At 49.1% G+C, this 18772-nt stretch overlaps 1 protein-coding gene across 3 annotated transcripts in view; it reads right to left on the bottom strand.

The window, feature by feature from the left end:
- Positions 1–18772, bottom strand: part of CAPN3 (calpain 3) — a 48526-nt gene that overhangs the window by 8750 nt on the left and 21004 nt on the right. For 2 of the 3 annotated variants that reach the window (XR_010945034.1, XM_067744470.1), the window contains exons 2-14: positions 15391–15460; positions 13776–13894; positions 12148–12281; positions 11292–11460; positions 10310–10456; positions 8168–8251; positions 7184–7269; positions 4952–5029; positions 4006–4166; positions 2624–2793; positions 2280–2291; positions 1416–1624; positions 632–668 (exon numbers count right to left, since the gene is read on the bottom strand). Coding sequence is in view for 2 of the 3 variants with exons in the window: in XM_067744470.1 (XP_067600571.1) it covers positions 632–668; positions 1416–1624; positions 2280–2291; positions 2624–2793; positions 4006–4166; positions 4952–5029; positions 7184–7269; positions 8168–8251; positions 10310–10456; positions 11292–11460; positions 12148–12281; positions 13776–13894; positions 15391–15460 (1476 nt within the window). In the remaining variant the exon portion in view is untranslated. Of the gene's footprint in view, positions 1–627; positions 669–1415; positions 1625–2279; positions 2292–2623; positions 2794–4005; positions 4167–4951; positions 5030–7183; positions 7270–8167; positions 8252–10309; positions 10457–11291; positions 11461–12147; positions 12282–13775; positions 13895–15390; positions 15461–18772 lie in introns of all 3 variants that reach the window. The other variant, XM_067744480.1, reaches the window with a different exon arrangement.

The raw sequence follows: 18772 nt of genomic DNA, 5'->3' as shown, positions 1-18772 counted from the left end.
ATGACCTTATTATTACATCTCAGAAACCTTGCAAGGATCAAGTGAGATGACACATGTGAGAAGTACCTTGTAAGATGTAAAACACGTGAACAATAATCACCATTTAAGGGCCTGTGCTTTGCCAGACCCTTCATGTACATGATCTCATTGATTCAAAGCTCACAAAAGCCTTGCAAGGCACATATTACCATCCCTATTTTACAGGGTAGGAAACTGAGTCAGACGAGTTACATAACTTGTCTAGGTCACAGAGCTGGCAGGTGGAGGACCCGGGTTTTGAGACTCCAGAGCCAGTGTAGGGCTAGTTTTTTTCTATGTGAGATTCTAACTCAGAATCCAGAGCTGGCTGCTGCTGTTGTCATCCCTTCCTGTGGCCTTGATCCCTCCCCCTAATTGTTCAAACTGCTGCTCCTTCTAGGACTCTCTTCTGTCCTTCTAGCCCCTGGACTAAGTAAATATCCCCAGGACGTAACTTCCATGACTTCAGGCCATGCCACACAGAAGTTGCAGTAACACGGAGTAATTGCTCTGCACACCCCAGACTCCCACGTCCCTCTGCTGATACCCACTCTCTCCTCCATCACCTGCCTGTGCCCTGGGCCTTCTCACATGTAAGAGCCAAACCACTTACCACTGGCCGATCCACGGAGATTGTATTCTCAACTTCCCTGTGAGGAACACAAACATGAGGGTATCTCAGTGTCACCAGGAGTAAGTAGGAAGCACAGAGGGGATTTGCTCAGGCCACCTGGCTTCTCAGAGTCAAGTTGGCACTGACCTCAAGAGAACCCCAGGAACTAACATCCTCCACCACAGGTATCATTCCCTGCAGCCAAGTGCAGACACAGGGCTTCTTGTTGGCTTTGTCCAGATTTCCCCAAATGTATTACCCAGCCACCCTGTGCTTCTTTTAGGGACAGAGGTCAAAGTGGCAGGACCTATGAACTCACCTCTGATGACCAAGAGGGCAGGATGTGGCCTTGCTGCCCTCCCTGGACATCCTAATCCTAAAAGTTCAATCAACCCCAACTGTTCCTATCCCTCTTCCCACTTTATGTTTTCTCCTTATCATTTATCTAAATCTAATATACTCAGTATACTTTTTCCTGTACATTGTCATCTCATGCTAGAATGTTAAGCTCCATGAGGGCAGGGATTTCCTTCTGTTTAATTCACTGCTGTATCCTCAGTGCCTAGAGGAAGAGTGCCTGGGACATAGTAGGTGCTCGATAACTATCTGTGGGATGGATAGATGTAGGGGAGAAGTGGCCAGTGGCTTGGGAACAGGAGAAGAGGTACAGCCTGGTCAACATATCCCAGGACTCCTGGAGGAGACCTGTCCAGCTGCCTCACACCTCTAATCTCTGGAATGGGCCATGTGGGCTCTTAGGGGGAAAAGCCAGGCTGGGACTCACTCAGAGAGGTTCCTCTTTTCAGAGAAGACCCGGAGGATGAATTCCCCCTCCTGGTGGGGCTCGTAGGTGGAGGGCACAATGACGTACTCGCTGGGAGGCAGGCGGAAGCGCTCAGACACCTCCCGCATGTTGATGTACGTTTTGCTCCTGGCCTTGGAGGCGTTGTACAGGAAGAAGTCCTTCTGCAGGTGCTGCTTGTTCCCGTGCATCTGAGGGAGAGAAGAGCCCAAGGGACCTGAGCCCCTCGGGAGGGACGCCCTGTCCTGCTCAGTCCTCCTCCAGGGAGTCCTCCCTGCCGATTCCCTGGTCACCCATTTCACAGTCATGAACCTACCGACTTCTGATTCCTAAGGCCTCGAATAGTTCAACATCCCTGGAGCTCCCTACTCCATCCATATCCCCTTCCTTTTCTGTTGTGATCCAGAAGTGAGTGTCAACTCTGGCATCCCCCACTCAGGGCCACTTACCAGAACTGCCACTGCTTAGCTCCAGATCACCTCCAGGCTGGGGAAGGACCCCAAGGAGGCAGGGGGAGCTGTGGCTGGGGTCTGAGGGAAGCGATCCCTCCACCCCAAAGAGGGCAGTCAGCCTCAGAATGTGTGTGACTCTGTGTGTGAGTGTGAGCGAGTGTGTGAGTGTGTGACAGTCTCTGGCGGGAGGGGTGAAAGGGCACATTGTAGGGGCGGTGGTCAGGAGGCCATGCAGTACCCTGAGGCCCTGACTCTGGAGTTGAGTAATGAGGGCAAGGCCCTCTCCTATCGTAGTCCTGCCCACAAACCCCACAGGAGGCTCCCCGATGTGCCACAGGTGGACACAGGCCCCCAGGTAACGCTGCACGCACTGCTGGCTGCTCCACTTCTGTACCTCTTTGGGAACCTTGGGGAGAAACAGAAAAGGAAGGTGCTCAGATTCTGTGATTTCAGATCTGAACGGGGATGGAAAGCTTGCCAGAAGGGCATGCTAGCAATCATAGAGCAAATGCAGGGGTCTGACTCCCCGTGTAGCTACCTGGAGAGCCCTGGCCCCCCTCCACCTCCCCTAGACGGGGGGTTTTTTCCACTCGTTACAAACTTCTAAGAGGTTCTGACGCAAGTGGGCCCGATATCAGGAGTTTGGTGGGGTCATGGGTATTGGGGAAGCCGGGGGACCCCTCGGGAAGCCCCCTGAAAGCCTCCTTCCTGAAAAGGAGCTGATCAGGGACGGTGCACCTCATAGATGGCGAAGCCGATGGTGAAGAGGTTGGCCCCCAGCTTCCGGTCCTTCCGCCGGTTCTTCTGCATCAGGGCCACCAGGAAGCTGCAGATCACCTCGGACTCGTCAGGGTCGTCATCCTCCTCCAGGAGCTTCAGACGGTACTGAGGGTTGGTCCAGAAAGTGTCTGTGCCCCGCAGAAAGGAATTGTACATTCAGATCTGCCTCTCAGAGACAAGGCAGGATGATGGGAGATGAGACAGAGGGTACCTATTTATCTCTATCCCACCACACCTAGGTGCTCAAATATGTACGGAAAAAAAATGATCCAGGCATTTGTCTAATTATTTGGTGTGTGTGGGGTAGCCTTTACACCTTTATACAGATGGAGCTGCACTGATGCCTGCGTGGCTCCTCCTTCGTCTCTGAACTTTCATTCTCTGTCTTTGCTGATGGTTTCACTTTCCTCACCTCTCTCGTCAGTGTTGTTGGTCCCTGGGATTTGGTCCTAGGCCTCTTCTCTCACCCCATCATTCTACCTCCCTAGGCTGTCTTATCAACTCCCACTTTCGAACTGCTCCTTGCATGCTGGTGACGCTTGAGCTGCAGATCCCAGCCTCAATCTCTCTCTTGACTCTCTCCCTTTGTCCCTTTTATCTTTCTTTTTTTCTTCCTCCCTCCCTTCATTCCCTTCTTCCCTCCTTCCCTCCTTTCCTTCCTCTCTTCTTTCCATCCTTTCTTCCTTCCTTCCACAAATCTATATTGAGTCCCTATCGTAGAGTCAAGTACCATTCTTATCTATGCATCCAGTTCTCTATCACACATCTTCACCTGGATATTTACAGGTGCCTCAGACTTCCCATGTCCCAAAGTAAACTCCCCTCCCTCCCCTCCCCTCCCCACAACCGACTCCATCCAAAAAAACAAACAAAAAAAATCACCGATTGTTTTTCTCTTGTGTGTTTCATGTTACCTCCCTGGCACCATGTGCTCAGGCCCCCAGAGTGGGAATCTTGAAGTCGTTCTTCCATCTCCACATCACCCAGTATTGCCTCCCCTCAACCTGCCCCATCTCCCCTCCATCTCTGCTGCTCCTGACTTGGCCTAGGCTTTCCTCATCTCTGGCTTGAATTCTTGCAGAAGCTGCTAACTCAGTCCTCCAGTCCCATCCTCAGCATTATGAACACAATCCTGTTCTGACATAATAACCTGCTTCAAGGTTGTTACCAGCTCCTTAATGCAAACTCCTCAGCATGGAGGTGTCCTCAGTAAAATGGGGACAGTTTAATAAGATAATGTGTGTCTGGGACTTCGTAGAGACTCAGCAAATGCTAGTTAATACTCTTCTACCTGGAACTTGTTCTGCTTGGACCCTTCCCCCATCCAGAGCATCTCCCACCTGGGAAGTTGCGGCAGCCTCCAGCAGAGCAGCCCCTCACCCAGCGGCCCTCGTTCACGGACACTGTCCAAGTCTGAAGCTTGTCGGACTCCAGGGCATCAGCTGTGAGGTTGCAGATCTCCAGCTTTGTGAAATGGTAGATGAAATCGTCATAGGACATCCTGAGAGGTTGGAAGAAGAGAGAGACCCATATGGGAGGCTGGGAAAGGTAAGACTCCAGGGCTAACACAGCACAATGAAATAGTCCAGAGCCACTTGGTCATGATCCTAGAGAGGACCCTGTCCTTCCTTTTTAGGGTCAGTACTGTCAGTTCTGATGTATCCCTTGCAATAACGACTCAAACTCGTGTGTTCTTGATGGGAGAGCTTGGCAGCAATTCAGTTCTCCAACGTGTTACTGTGTGCCCCTCCGCCGGGCTCAGGCACTGGGCCAGGGGAAAGAGAGAGAGTTGGGGAAGGACAGACGATGAAACAAGCAATTTGAAAGGTGGTGAGTGTCACAGATAAATTAATCACAATCCTGAGGAAAACAAGGGGATCCTGAAGAAAGTTCCCTTTAATCTGAGACTTGAAGGCTGAGTAGAAATGATCAGAGTGAGGGTGAGGAGGGCCTTGACTGAGCAGAGTAAGTAGAGCTTCCTCGGCTCAGGAAACGGCCCCGCGGAGGCCGGGAGGGAGCAAGTGGCTGGAGCAGTGTGCGTGGTGGAGGGGCACAGAGAGGTGGGAGCCACAGCGTGCTGGCCCGGTCCTGGGCTCAGTCATCGCCGTGACTCTTGGGCTCCTCTCAAAACCTCAGTCTTGCTGGGTCTCTGGCTGGATTTGGAGAACAGGGCCCAGATGTCCCAAGGGCTGGAATCTGACGGCCTCTGTCCGGGGATGGAGGCTTGAGATTTCAGCTCCCACCCCGTCCCTTACCCTGTAGGGTCCTCTTGGGTCCTGGACTCACCAGAACTCTCCATCCTCCGTGACCTGGTGTTGCAGACGGGCCTTCTCGTTCTTGTCCACAAAGCTCCAGTTCTTCCAACTGGAGGGAGAGTGGAGGAGTTAGGGAAGGAAAAAGAAAGGGAAGGCCTGGTGTGAGTTGGGACAGGAGGTGTCAGAGAAATATGAATAAGTTCAGAGAATAGGTCATCTCCAAACTGCAGCCAGTGTGAACCATCGAAATGCAAATCTGATCTGATACCCTCAGTGTAAAACCCAATAATTGCTTCCCACCATCCTCAGGATTAAGACCACACTTTTTGAATGGTTTATAAGGGCTTGACTCTTCTCTGGCTGAATCTTTAACTGTTCCTCACACTTTAAAGTTAGGAGTTGGGCTCTGGAAATAGGTAAACTGGGATTTCAATTTAATCATACCAGTACTAGCTGTAACCTTGGGCAAGTCACTTCACCCCTCTCAGCTTCTGTTTTCTCAACTGCAAAAGGGGAATGATTATATCACCTACTCACAGGGCTGTGATGAGCAAGAAATGAAATAACGCATGCAAAACTTTTAGAACAGACCCATCATCTAATAAGTAACTGTCTGAGTTACTGAGAGAAAGACCAGACATGTAAACTTCTCCTTCCTCCTGCCACCCCACGAAACATCCCAGTTCTATGTTTTAAAAGGCTGGGCAGTTTTACACACTCTTTCTCCCGAAGAAGGAGGAAATAAAGCACATTTGTGTTTCAGGCATGTGGAGGAGAATGAAACTAAACGAGTTTGGAGAGGTAAGGGATTGAGGAAGTGCTTGGAACCAGGGAATACCTACCGGAGGGGAAGTGGAGATTCCTGAGACCAGCAGGAGGGGCACAGTGGCGGGGAGTTGGGGGGAGGGTCTCCTTGTGTGACTGAGGCTGGGCCCCACTAGTCAGTGACCCCTGCCGTGGAGGTGTTGGCGGAAAGTGAGTTAAGGCCGGACACCAAGATCTGAGACTGGAGGACACAGCGAGGGTCCCTGTGGGTGACTCGGGTCAGTGGAGTGGACAACTGATGGGGCACCGAGGGCCTTCCCAGAGCAGAGAGCCCAGTTCAAATGCCACTCCCTCCAGGCAGCTTTCTCCCTTCCTGTCCCACCCAGACCAGGAGAAGGGCTCCCTCTCTGTGACCCTTACCATAGCATTTCTCTCAACGATTAGTGTTTTTCTGTCCTTCCCACTGGACCTTAAAGCCTACAGGGCAGGCCCTGAATCTCTGCGTTCATTTCTAAGTCCCCAGACAGTAGCATGGGGCCTGGCACGTACTGCACACTGAGGAACTGGGGATTTGTCGCACGGATAAGAGAAGGGAACGGTAAGGAGACCAGGATCAGCACCTTATCGGTCTACTGAGTGAGGCTGCCTGCTCACGGAAGGGCCCCAGTGCTTAGACCTGTGCTTGGGATTCAGTAGGTGCTCAGCGAATACTTGCTAAGTGAATGCATGGCCAAATGAACCAGTAATTACGGTGCCCTGAGATGAGAGGTATGTTGAGGTAAGCCAGGGGCTGAAGGACACACACAGCCTGGGTGTGGTCCTTCCCAGCTGCTGAGTCCTGCTTTCCCCGCCTTGGGAATAAGGAGCTCCAGGGCCTACTCTCCAACCAGAGAGGCGGAGTCAGGAGCCAGTGATTGGGGTGGGACAATAGAGGCTTTGTGAACCTTCTGGAGCCTTCATAACAGCTTCCCCAGGTGTGCTATTTTTGCTGCCCCCAGTCACTTGCTCTCAGAGATAAGCAGTACAGTTCTTGCAAAGGGCCTGTGCATCTCTTTATGGGGATAGTGAGGGAGAGGAAATCTTAGCACTGGTTAGGCGCTCTCCTGACACAACTGCATTTTCTCCTCATAACAGCCCACCGGGTAGGTGCTAATGTTGTTCCCATTTTACAGATAAGGCAACAGAGATTCCGAGAAGGGAAGTCACCTGTCCAGTCCAGACTCCTGCATCAAGACTCCCCTCCTGCCTGGACCTAGCCCAGGCTTTCTAGGCATCTTTCCTTTCCAGACAGTGGCCATCGGCAAGCTCTCTGGATCCCAGGTTCCCGTGGCTCTGCTCCCAGCCCTTCCTGAAGCCCACGTCCCCTCTTCTCCTCTGCGGATCCTTGGTTTTAAGGGTGATTTTAGACCAAGCATTTGTAGTACTCTTGTGGCTCGGTACCCAGCCCTGCCTTGCCCCAGGCCTTGTTGTCCCCTATTCGTGGGGTCCCCGCACCCACCTGTCACTCCAGGAGCCATTCCACTCCACCTGGCCCCAGGGGTTCCGCAGCCGCACCAGCTTCACTTTCTCACCCTTGTACAGGGCCTTGAGCAAAGAGAAAAAGCTTTCTCCCTTTGGGCCCTTTCTGAAAGGGGGTCTTCTGTCTTGCCCTGAGGGCTGGGGTGGGAGTGGGGAGAGAATCCTGTACAGGGGCCTGTCCTGCCTGGCCCCGGTCAAGGACACTAATGACAAGTGCCCTGTGGAATGGCAGGGTGATGGGTCAGAACCTTAGGGCTGAGTCTGCAGGAGTCAGGCTTGGCCACCACCTTGCCATCTTCTAAGAAGTGATTTTCCCAGCGAACATTTGGCCATTCAGAGCTTTGGGAGAGGAAGCAGGGAATATAATGTAGGGCTCTGCTAGCACAAGGTGCCTCTGTGTGAATTAGATAAAACGCCCCTGCTGGCTGAGGAACTATAGAAAATGTCCCTTCCAGATGGATCCATCAGAAAAAGGGGCCCTTCCTCCTGTCTGCTGCATGGGCTGCTGCATACGACTGCCCCTCTCTGCCCATCTCTGTGAACAGGGCACCACTCACCCAGTTGTGCACAAGGGGCCTGACAAGGTTCCTGTCTGTGACGTGACCCAGTGAAGGCCAGACATCCCAGGGGGAGCAAAACCTTGGAACTGACCATGGAAAACAAGGAACACAAGAGCCCATGATATCAACTTCATAACACCAAAGTGCTTTCTATTTGTTCTTTGGAAATGTTGGGGCAATTGCTATCTTTAGCACTAAAAACAAACATAAACTGAGCACCATCTTGTGGCAAGATCCACCTGCCAGTCCCAGTGGTCTCCCCCAACCCCAGGCGCTCGGCCTGAGTGCCTGATTGGAGGCAAATTCTACAGATGTGAAGGGACACAGAAAGCCAAGTCCTGACTTCGGGAGGTTCACCCAAGTAGCCCCTCAAGTCCCGTCCCGCCGAGTCCCGCCAGGCTCACCTCCTCCAGCCCAGTGACTGAGTAGGCGTGGCCTTTGACCAGCCCGCAGGCCATTCTTGTCTCGTACTGAACTGGAACAATCGTCTGTGGAGTGAAAACCAGACAACCTGTCAGGGGTTGCTGCCTGAGACAAAGTTCACACTGGTTCATGTCCTGGGTTCTGCGAGGACGAGGACTCCTCCGCACCCTGGAAGTGTGCCTCCCAGCCATGAGAAGGCCCTCACTAGCCCTTTCAGAGAGCCAAGAAAATGCAGCCCAGACAAGTGGTTTCCCCAGACCGTCGGAGAGCGACATGGAGCTGGGGCACGAGGTGGGTGAGAGCGTGCCTGGCCCTCCTTTCTCGATCCCTTGGGGTCCTGCAGAGGAGGAAGTCGGGGCAGATGGAGGCTGCCCTGGATTGGGCTCCCCTTCCCCTGAGCCCACCCAGGGTTGACTATTCCTGGAAGAGAAAGGGATTGGAAAAAGACGAAACATGTAGGTCTAACCCTTTATCCTCACATCCCCTCACTTCCTCCACACACCCCCCACCCCAGAACACGCTCAAGAAATCAAAAGCGCCCAGGGAGAGAATTCTGAGGAGGCCAGAGGAGAGTCCTGCTGAGACATGACCGTGCCTCAGGGAGCAGGGGTAGCTCTTCCATTTGAGATTTGCAGCCACAGGAGATCCTCGGCAGAGGGGTAGGATCACCAAAGCCCAGGGAGCCCTAGACGGATCTCTGTGGCTTCACTTTGCCTGATAGCATAACAGCTTTAAGAGGAGCAGCCTGGAGGCCTTTTCAAGGTGAGGGGTGTGTGGAGGGCCAGGGCTTTTTGCGTCTCAGCCTCTTCCAGATTCCAGTCTTTATAGGACCCAGACCATGCTGAATAGAGAGGGAGGGGGGCAGGAGATGCGTGCATCTCTCAGTTCTAGGTGGTGGGGGCAGGGGAGGGGGGGGAGGGGGGGGAGGGAGCCACTTGAAATGACTCTTGTGGCATTCCTTATGCATACCTAGCTATTGCACTGCTGGCCATCTGTCCTAAGGAAATCATCATGGACAGACACAAAGATGTATCTTATAGGATGTTCGTCGTAACATTTAAACATAATAGCCAAGAACAGAAAAAGAAAACAATCTAAATTCCCAATAATAAGGTATTAGGTAGATAAATGATAACTTATTTGCATGGTGGAATATTGTGCAGCCACTAAAAAAAATGTTAGAGGAGACACATTAAGAATATAATTCTTGGGCTTCCCTGGTGGCGCAGGGGTTGAGAGCCTGCCTGCCGATGCAGGGGACGCGGGTTCGTGCCCCGGTCCGGGAGGATCCCACATGCCGCGGAGCGGCTGGGCCCGTGAGCCATGGCCGCTGAGCCTGCGCGTCCGGAGGCTGTGCTCCGCAACAGGAGAGGCCACAACAGTGAGAGAACCACGTACCGCAAAAAAAAAAAAAAAAAAAAAAAGAATATAATTCTCATTGCCACATTAGGAATATAAAGCTAACTGAAAAAAGCATGCTGCAAAGAGGTACATACAGTATGACAGCTATTTTAAAATAAAAATTTAGATTCATAGTATGCATAGAAAAATACTAGAAGGACGTATACCAAACGTTATTATCCTTAGATGGGGAAAATAATAGCTTAATTTTTCTTCTGCTTTACTCCATGGCACATATTACTTCTAAAAGTACTAGAGTATAAGCTCTGGGGCGGGGGTGTTGGGGGGAGACTGCTTGTTCACTAGAATCCTAAACAAAGGGGAGAGAATTTTCTGTGTTTGCTAGAAGACTACCCAGTGCCTAGTAGGAGCTCAATAAATATGTGTTGCATACATAAATGAACAAATTAGAAGGAGAGAAGTACTTTAAAATGAATGAAGTCTCTCTTGTATTTCTGTCTGTTAATTCGTTATCAGAGAAACTGCCTGGACCATGGAGTTTGAAGGACCTCCCACAGAGATTCCCTCCAAAAGCTGCCTCCCGCACCTTCCTCAGGAACCTTGGAGAGGGCAAGTTATTCCAACCCAGAACCTTGGAAGGCCTCGGGAGGAGCCTGTGTGTGAGGTGCTGGCTGCTGAGGAAGGTCTGACACCACATACAACAGGGCTGGGTCATGCAGGTGGGAGGGATGGTCAGCCCTGACAGTCAGAGGCGTACACACCCGGGTCGGTCTGTCATCTGAGAATCCCTCAGGGATGAGGTCTGAATCCCTGAGATGCGAGTTATTCATATTCCTCACCATCCGCTCAATCAAGTCCCTCATGTTCAGACCAGAAGGAGAGGTTCCATAGGTCATGTTTGTGCCATCCTGAGGCCCGACGGGGAGGGCAGGGGAAGGGGCGGGAGAGAAAGCAAACAAAGGAGGGTGACAGAAAGGGAAGGAGAGAGAAAGAAGGGAGGGGACAGACAAAAGAAAAGAGTAGAGGTAAGTAGAGCATGAATGCAGAAAAGACGGAGAACAGTGATGCAGAAAGAAAATGTTCATCCATGGGTGCTTTATGCTGGCTTATCTTCCCAAGCTTCCCCAGCTACTGGGTGTACTAGGAGAGGAAGGAACAGGAATTTAGCTTGGGGCTCTTCTTCAGCAGTGGAAATCGCCAAGACTATTTATGATACATTGAGCAGCCCCCAGGAAAGGTGTGTCTCCTGGCCAGTCTGCCATTCCCTTAGTCTTGGCTCTGGTCTCAGTTCACACCACTTTGTTGCACAGGCTGAGTTTCTCCCAGATTACAACACAAAGCCCGTATCCCAAGTGAGAGATACAATCAAAGCTCAATGACCGGGAGGCTTTCTTAGGGAACTGGTGGGCTCAGGTCCCTAAGCCAAGTCTGTGGCCAGCTTAATAGTGGCATGCTGGGACTGAGAAACACTGACCACAGAGGCCTACACTGACATAGGCCTCTGGACCTATTTCCACCTAAATTCCAGGGCTTAGAATGTCGTTGCTGAATATCTTCATTGAAAATCTCCACAAACTCTTCTCCCTTGAGAAATTCCCAATTTTCAAAGTTGAGAACCAGTTCCACCTTCCTAAAACAGTAGATTCACCCTGTCCCAGAGGAAAGCCCTCTGCTGCTAGTCACTGGGTAAGGCTTCCCAATAGTTGGCAGCTTCCTGCCCTGCATCCCACACCCTAGACTTACATCAATGGAGCAACCCATGAGGGAGCCCCTCTCGATGGCTTTCTTCATGATCTTGTACATGTCTCTGGGAGCATCCTTGATTTCAAAAAACTCTGTTACTCCTCCTGTGAAGTCCTCCATGGCCTCTGTAGTGTTCCCACCTTTCAGGGCTTCATATGAACCATGGAGCCTTAGAGAGAGGATGAAGACCAATCTGGGGTCACAGGGTTCTAGGAAACATGACCCAGGTACCCCTACCACCAGAACTTTACTCTTTGGTCCTGTGATGTTGTCTCATCCAGTTCACCAACAAGCCTGTAAGCTGTTGGAATAGGTACTATGATTCCCTTTCTTCACAATGGAGAAACTGAGCTCTAGAGGCTAAGTGACCAGCTAAGGCCACAGAGAGGAGAAACACTGGGATGGAACCCACGATTCCCACTTCCTGATGCTTTCCACTATACCCTGAACCTGAGGTAGGGCTCTGTTAAAGCCATTAGTAGCTGGGGTGGGGCTTCTAAGTTTAGAGACAACATGGCTTTATTAATATATTGCAAGCTCATGAGGTGGAGCCAAGCCAGACTCTGGGATCTGAGCTCCAAGGATACAATGCGCTCATCTAGGATTTGCAATGCCACCAAGAAGGCAGGATTAAAGAGCTCACTACGAGAAGCTAAAGCTAAAGATTTCCTACACACGTCTTATTTCTACTCTTAGTGGTTTTACTTAGAATCACTGCTGCCTGGACCAGATCTTCTCTGACTTTGTGTCACAGTTGAAGACACACACACACACACACACACACACACACACAGCTGGATTTTGCAGTCCACCTCCTCGCCTCTAGCCCTGCCTCTCAGTCTAAAGTGCTGCTTACTTAGCATAAGCCTTCTCCAGCAGAGCGCTCCAGAACTCATTGTGGTGGTTGGATTTGGTGAAAACCAGTTCATTGTTGTAAGTCGGCAGGCAGTCATCAATAACCACGTCCACCCAGTCTCCATAGCGCCAGAACTGCACAGAAGCATCAAGCACAGAGTCACATCCTCAGATTACCATTGGGAAATGTGTCCCTACCCCACATTCCTTAATACCAAGCACCTTGGGTTTGGAGTGTGTGACTCTTTCTCTAACTGGACTGGGAGCTCCTTGAGGGCAAGAAGTGGTTTACAAACCACCCTGTCTTCCACCCAGTCCAGCTCGGTATGGGGGATGGTAGGCGCTCCCTACATACCTGAGGGCTTGAGATTTTCCTTTTCCTGCTCTGTAAGTCTGGGGTGTGGCTTAGGTATCAGTGTTTTTAGGCATCTCAACTGATCCTGATATGCAGTCAGGGTTGAGAACCACTGGTCTAGGTGAAGATGATGTATGATTTCTGTATTTCTTGATGACAAATAAGGTAGAAATTGCTGCTGAAGAAGAAGGATTGACGTGGAAAAGGAAAGTGACCCAGAATATACTCTGGCTAAAGCAGGAACACTGTCCAATATTCTCAATTCTGGATGATGTTCTTTTTTGAACAAATCAGTTTTGACCCAAGAAATCCAAATGTAGTTTAATTTCCTTCTAATGACATTTTCTCCCTTATGGACAAGAGGGCAAAAATCTGTCTGGTCTTTGTGTTTATGATCCTTTAGATATCAGACCTTTTAAATATTTGAGGGAGGTGAGTCGCTTGATTTTGAAGAAACAAAATTCAGGGCCCAGCTGCCTTGCCTGAGCTGGGACGGCAGCAGGACACTGATCCTGAACGTGCAGAGAAGACCCTTTCTGAAGTCTTCAGTCCTGGGATAGGAGATCAACTGATGATCTGGGTCAGCCCAGGACATTTGGAGCCTTAAGGGCTGGAGACAGATTGATGCCTCAGAACCCCAATATCTGCTAGATGCCCACATACGAAGCTCATCTCAGTTCTGGGCCAGCACAGGGTTTGGCTCTTTGCCAGGACAATTTGGATCCAGAAAGTTTCCAATGGCTGAATTGATTCTGGAACCAAAAGACTCATTGCGGGGCTGAAGCAGAAGCCTGGTTCCCAGATTAACCAGACTTTTCTTCCAGAGGCTGGAAAGGGTGCATGATAGTCTTGGTATAGACCTGTGTTTCAGGGACACAAGTAAAAAGGAGCTGCAGCTGTGGGTGGGATTTCCTTTACAACCTAAAGGGCCCTCTGGATTCCCAGTGCTAGTATCTTAGGGATTTACTTGAGAAGGGCTGCCAGTAATAACACAGAAGCCAGCCAGCTGGAGAGGAAAAAATAGACCCACAGATCAGCAAACAGGATATCCTCCAACCTTTCTGGGGCCTAGCGGAAGGTGTAGGGGTTTGAGGGTAGGAAGAGATAAACAACTGCTTCCTCACAGGCTCGAGGCCTGAAGGGGATCACTGCCCACATCCATGGCCCCGAGGGTGGGTGGGAACCTTTCCTGGAGCCACTGGGAAGTGAAGGCAGGGAGACCAGTGGTGAGTAGACAGCAGCTGGCCCTCTTAACTACACTCCCTTGACCTCACCTGGAAGTGAAAGATCCCCGCGTAGTTTTCGGTGAAACTCTGATCATGGGGTATGACCCGGAAAAGCAGTCGCTTGTTCAGGGTCAGGCAAGCGATGGCTGCGAGAAACCAGCAGTCCCCTGCAGGCAAACACGCGGCACAGGTCACGGGAGGGCCCACACCTCCAGGGAAGACGGAGACTCCATCCCCATCGGCTGCTCTACTTCTCTGGAGAAGGGCGTTCACTTGGCATTCACTGTCCCACTTCCAGATCTGACCTTACAGAGGTGTCAACCCAGGGAAGGAGTGTGACAGCAGTCTCTGGACCATGTGATCAACAGGGTAACTTACTCCCTTGTGACTGGCTTTCCTGAAAGCTGTAGGCAATTTCTCTGTCTGCAACATAAGCTCAGACCTCCATTTGGACCTCAGTGGAGATGGGGCAGTAGGGGTCATAACTGTGTCATTCTTTCCAACACCCACAGGAAATCTGCCTGCCCTGTAACTTTGCAGTGTGAGTCCATTTCCCCTTCGGACCTTGGCAGAGACTGAGCATCTGAGAGCCATCAGTGCAGCCCATTTGTATTGTAAGGAAAGCTGGCTAGTAGTTGGAGGCGGCACTTTGCCCTGTGTATGTGTGTGTATGCGTGTGTGAATGCCCAAGGGGCAGGCCTGGATCACTAACAGAGCACAGACTATATACAAGGCCTTCGTTGTGCTCTGTGGGATATGACAGCATCTTTGAGACTGCAGAGGGGAGGCTGAGAGCTGCCACAGCCCTCCTCCCACCATTGGCCCCCCCAGACCCCCCCAGGCAGCCAGCCTCTCCTCTGAAACAGGCCCAGATTATTAGCTTGCCCAGGGCTCTGCAGGCAGTCTTTCCTCGAGTGCAGGAACTCAGATATCCAAAACTTCTTCAGCCTCTCCTTCTGGGGCCAGATTAGCCAAATTCATTTGGTCTTGAGTGCCCTTTTCCCACAAGTTTTAAACTGTGTTTGTCGATGTCTCTCCAACTTTATTTCACAGAGCTTTCCCACAGTCCACACCAAAGATAATACTTCCCGAACAAGAGGCTGAGACAGAGGAAAGACTGGTGAAGCAGACAAGCTAACCAACCAGACAGAAAATTGGACGCTCATCCACATGGCAAATGTCGTCTTTGTTGAAAGACTCCTTTAATATGAAGCTATTCTGGGGCAATTTCAACAAGAGTTCGAGTTACAAAAGCACATTTTGTGAGCATATAGATTCCATGTGCCCAAGGGACACGCGTGGTACATGGACAGTTTCAGAGCTGACTTCTAAGGAAGGTGGGTACAGCTAAAAGCAGGGCTTTTGTCTCGCTGAGTGGGGTGTGTGAGTGTCCTGGAGACTCTGGAGAGGAGGCTGTGGAATGAGGCACACCTCCTGTGACACAAGGCAAAGAACTAGTGAGAAAGGTGGGAAGGACAGAAATTAAATGAAGCAATCACCAGCGCGTTGATAAATGAGTATAAGGTAATGTTATCAAAACCTCCTCCCCCCAGTTCATTAAAAGCAAAAACAGGTTATTGTCCCTTTACTTACTGTGAAAGGATCACACCTTTTAATCACCCCTTGATTGTTTGGCTAGATATGACCCGAGGGACTTTCCTACCTAGATCTCCTTGACAGATGTCAGTTCTGTTGGCTCCACCAATGATAAATCGGGGATTCTCACAAATTTCCTGTGAAACAAAAAGGAAATAATAATAGTAGCAGTAGCTATTATTTACTGAGGTCCATACGTAGTACTGGCATCACATATCAAGAGTTTTACACACACCACCCATTTAAACCTCCAAAAACAGCCCATGAATTGGATACTATCATTCTTGTTTTTCAGATGAGGACACCAAGGCCCAGAGAGATTAAGAAACCTGCCCAAGGACACACAGCTAGTAAGTGAGAGAAGCCAGATACATGGCTTCTTTTCCCATTGTTCCACACTGCTCCCTCACACTGATATACTGTCTGAGTAAAGATGCACCTTGAGAGTTAGGGCAGTGTCATTACTGTCACAGCTTTGGAGGGACAATAGAAAACATGGCTCTTGCTTTTTTTTTTTTTTTCTCTGCCAGGGAAAAGAGGTACAGGAAGGAAAGTAAATATCTTTTTCCCCAAGACATGGTAACATAGATATTTAGTATCAGCATATGTCCCAAGGGCCACAGGACTTGAAAGCTGGGGAGAGCCGAGGGTAAATTTGGTGTGGGCCTCAGAGGCCTCCCCATCTGTTGGCGGGTGCGTTCTTTTTTTTTTCTGGCGGGTGCGTTCTTTATTCAAGGTAACCCAATAGGACACCCCTGGCCTGAGCAGTTTTCAAATCCAGGCACTACCAATTATGTGTATTCCAACAGAGACCAACAGAGGGTGCTCTTGTTTTTGTTTGGATGTGTCATGCTTTGGGGGTTTTTTGTTTTTTTAAAATTTTTTTATTATTTTTTATTCTTTGGCTGCGTTGGGTCTTCGTTGCTGTGCGCGGGCTTTCTCTAGTTGCAACAAGCGGGGTCTACTCTTCACTGTGGTGCGCAGGCTTCTCATTGCAGTGGCTTCTCTTGTTGCAGAGCATGGGCTCTAGGTGCACGGGCTTCAGTAGTTGCAGCATGCAGCCTTCAGTGGTTGCGTGCGTAGGCTCAGTAGTCATGGTGCGTGGGCTCTAGGGCGCGCGGGCTTCAGTAGTTGTGGCGCACGGGCTTAGTTGCTCTGCAGCGTGTGGGATCTTCCTGGACCAGGGCTCAAACCCATGTCTGCTGCATTGGTAGGCGGATTCTTAACCACTGCGCCACCAGGCAAGTCCCCATGCTTTGTTTTTTAACTTTTGAAATAATTGTAGATTCTGTGTTTTTGTTTTAACACCGTTCTTCACAGCTTCGAGAAGCTTATCCCAGTGACACAGCCCTCTCCTTCTGTCTCCCCCATCACAACAAGCTGGTATACTCACATGAGTTGAAGCTCCCTGCACTCAGGAATCTCTCTCTCCTACTAGATGGAAAGTCAGTCATGCTTAGACCACACCACACACACATCCCGCCTGAAGTTCTTAATCAATGGAAGGATAAACCCAAAACAATAATTTTTAAAAAGGTTACCTATAGGAGAGGGAAGGATTAAGGGGGTGAATATAGGGATGGAAGTAAAACTCTGAATATAACTGTTTGAAAATAGTTTTGACTTAGGAATCATGTAAATTTTATAGAATTAAAAGCCAAAATTAAATACAATTTTAAAAAGCAATCTTTAAAAGCTGAGAGCAAATTGAAGCAAAGGAACCAAACTGCTTATCAAATTGATGGCATGGCCACACACATAAAATGAATTCTTTCAAGTGACTTAAAATATAAAATTTTGGTTGTTTATTCCTTTTGGGATATAGCCTAAGGTCAAAAACCAAAACCATAAAGAAATGTGAACCATAATAAAGAAAAATAACATGGTTATTACTTCAAAACTTTGACATGTAGGATAAGGTAAATAAGAATGTACATTAATGTCATTAGGAACCAGGATATTTTTAGTGTAAAAGAAAATATGTAAAATGATAAAACTGAATGACTTAAGTAACAATCCTGCAATGTTAAAGTTGAATTAGATATATAACTCATGATTTATTTTTGTCTCCCTAGAAAAAATTTTCTATCTCTCTGCACTAAAACAAAAGAAACAAAAAAACTAGAAGCAGTAAAAATCTAGCAGTAAAGAAAACATCAACATCTGGAATGTGGTCTTTAAAAACCATTTCCTACTAATAAAATATAAAACTCTCATTATTCCAAATAAGAGTCTTTCCTCTTAACAAAGAAACCAATTAAGGTATAGTCAACATATGTTATTTTTGTCTCCCCAGTGTTTTGCCTCCTTAAAATACATACCACTTTCTCCTGGCATTACACCTCAATTTTCAACTGGGGAGCAGCACCACTGTCAGCCCATGTTGTTCTGGTGGGCTTCCTTCTTCACCCAGATCCAGATGGCTATTAAGGGCAATTAGAGTGAGAGTGACTGGTTCAGGGATGGGCACATGACCAAATCTGGGCCAATGAGATATGGGCCAAGACTTTCGTTGTAACTATTGAGCAAGAAATACATTCTCCTCTGGGAGTTACTAAGCTGGTGGAGTGTCAGCCTGAAGCTGCTGGTGGCCATTTTTGCCCCTTTGTGAAGTTAGCCCACTTGAGAATAAAGATAACTCAGAGGAAGCAGATGGGGGAGTGGGTGGAGAGGTCGAAGGTGATAAATAGATAAACAGGTAGATAGACAAATAGATGATATTAGGGATTGTGTCTTGATGACATTGTTTGAGGCCTGGATTCAGTGTGTCTAAACCTGATCATCACTTTTGAACATTCAAGTTATAGAGCTTTTTTTTCGGTTTAAGTTAGTTTGTGTTGGGCCTCTGTTACTTGCCAGCTGGGACACTTGACTACTGAATGTCATGCCCTGTTATAAGGAATATATTATAGAGTAACTCAAATACTAGAATTATAGCTACACTTTTTGGCTGTCACAAGGATAGATTTCTCTCCTTGGGTCTATAGGTACAGAAGCACACCTCATCTCCTCACCTGCCGCCAATTCCAGGGCTGACTACTTGGAAAGGCGGTAGCAACTGCACTGCCTTCTCTTCCATCTGCTTAGAGGTCCAGGTATTTGAATGGAGTTACATTTTTTACAGTAGTAGAGATTCCCCAATATACTACATTTACCTTCAATACTACCTCAGCTAAATTCACCAAACATTAATTGAGCTTCCAAGTATGCACAGGGCTGGGGGATTTAAGGATATAATAAAAATAGGAAATCGTCCCTGCCCACCCTCCAGGAAACCCCCAGCCTAGGGACCCTCAGTTGTTTGTCCTCGTGAGAGATGTCTGTTTGGTGAGGGTCAGTTACCAAACTTGTTGAGGGTTAATTCATAGAACAGCTAGATTTACCTAGATACCCCTTCCCACCACCTACTTTCCTGGAGTATCTGAGATCTGTTTTTGTTGGTTAATATG

Source organism: Pseudorca crassidens, chromosome 1 (assembly GCF_039906515.1).
Source record: "Pseudorca crassidens isolate mPseCra1 chromosome 1, mPseCra1.hap1, whole genome shotgun sequence".
Lineage (NCBI taxonomy): Eukaryota > Metazoa > Chordata > Mammalia > Artiodactyla > Delphinidae > Pseudorca > Pseudorca crassidens.
The sequence above is the reverse complement of the archived record's forward strand: the minus strand, read 5'-3'. Positions and strand labels throughout refer to the sequence as shown.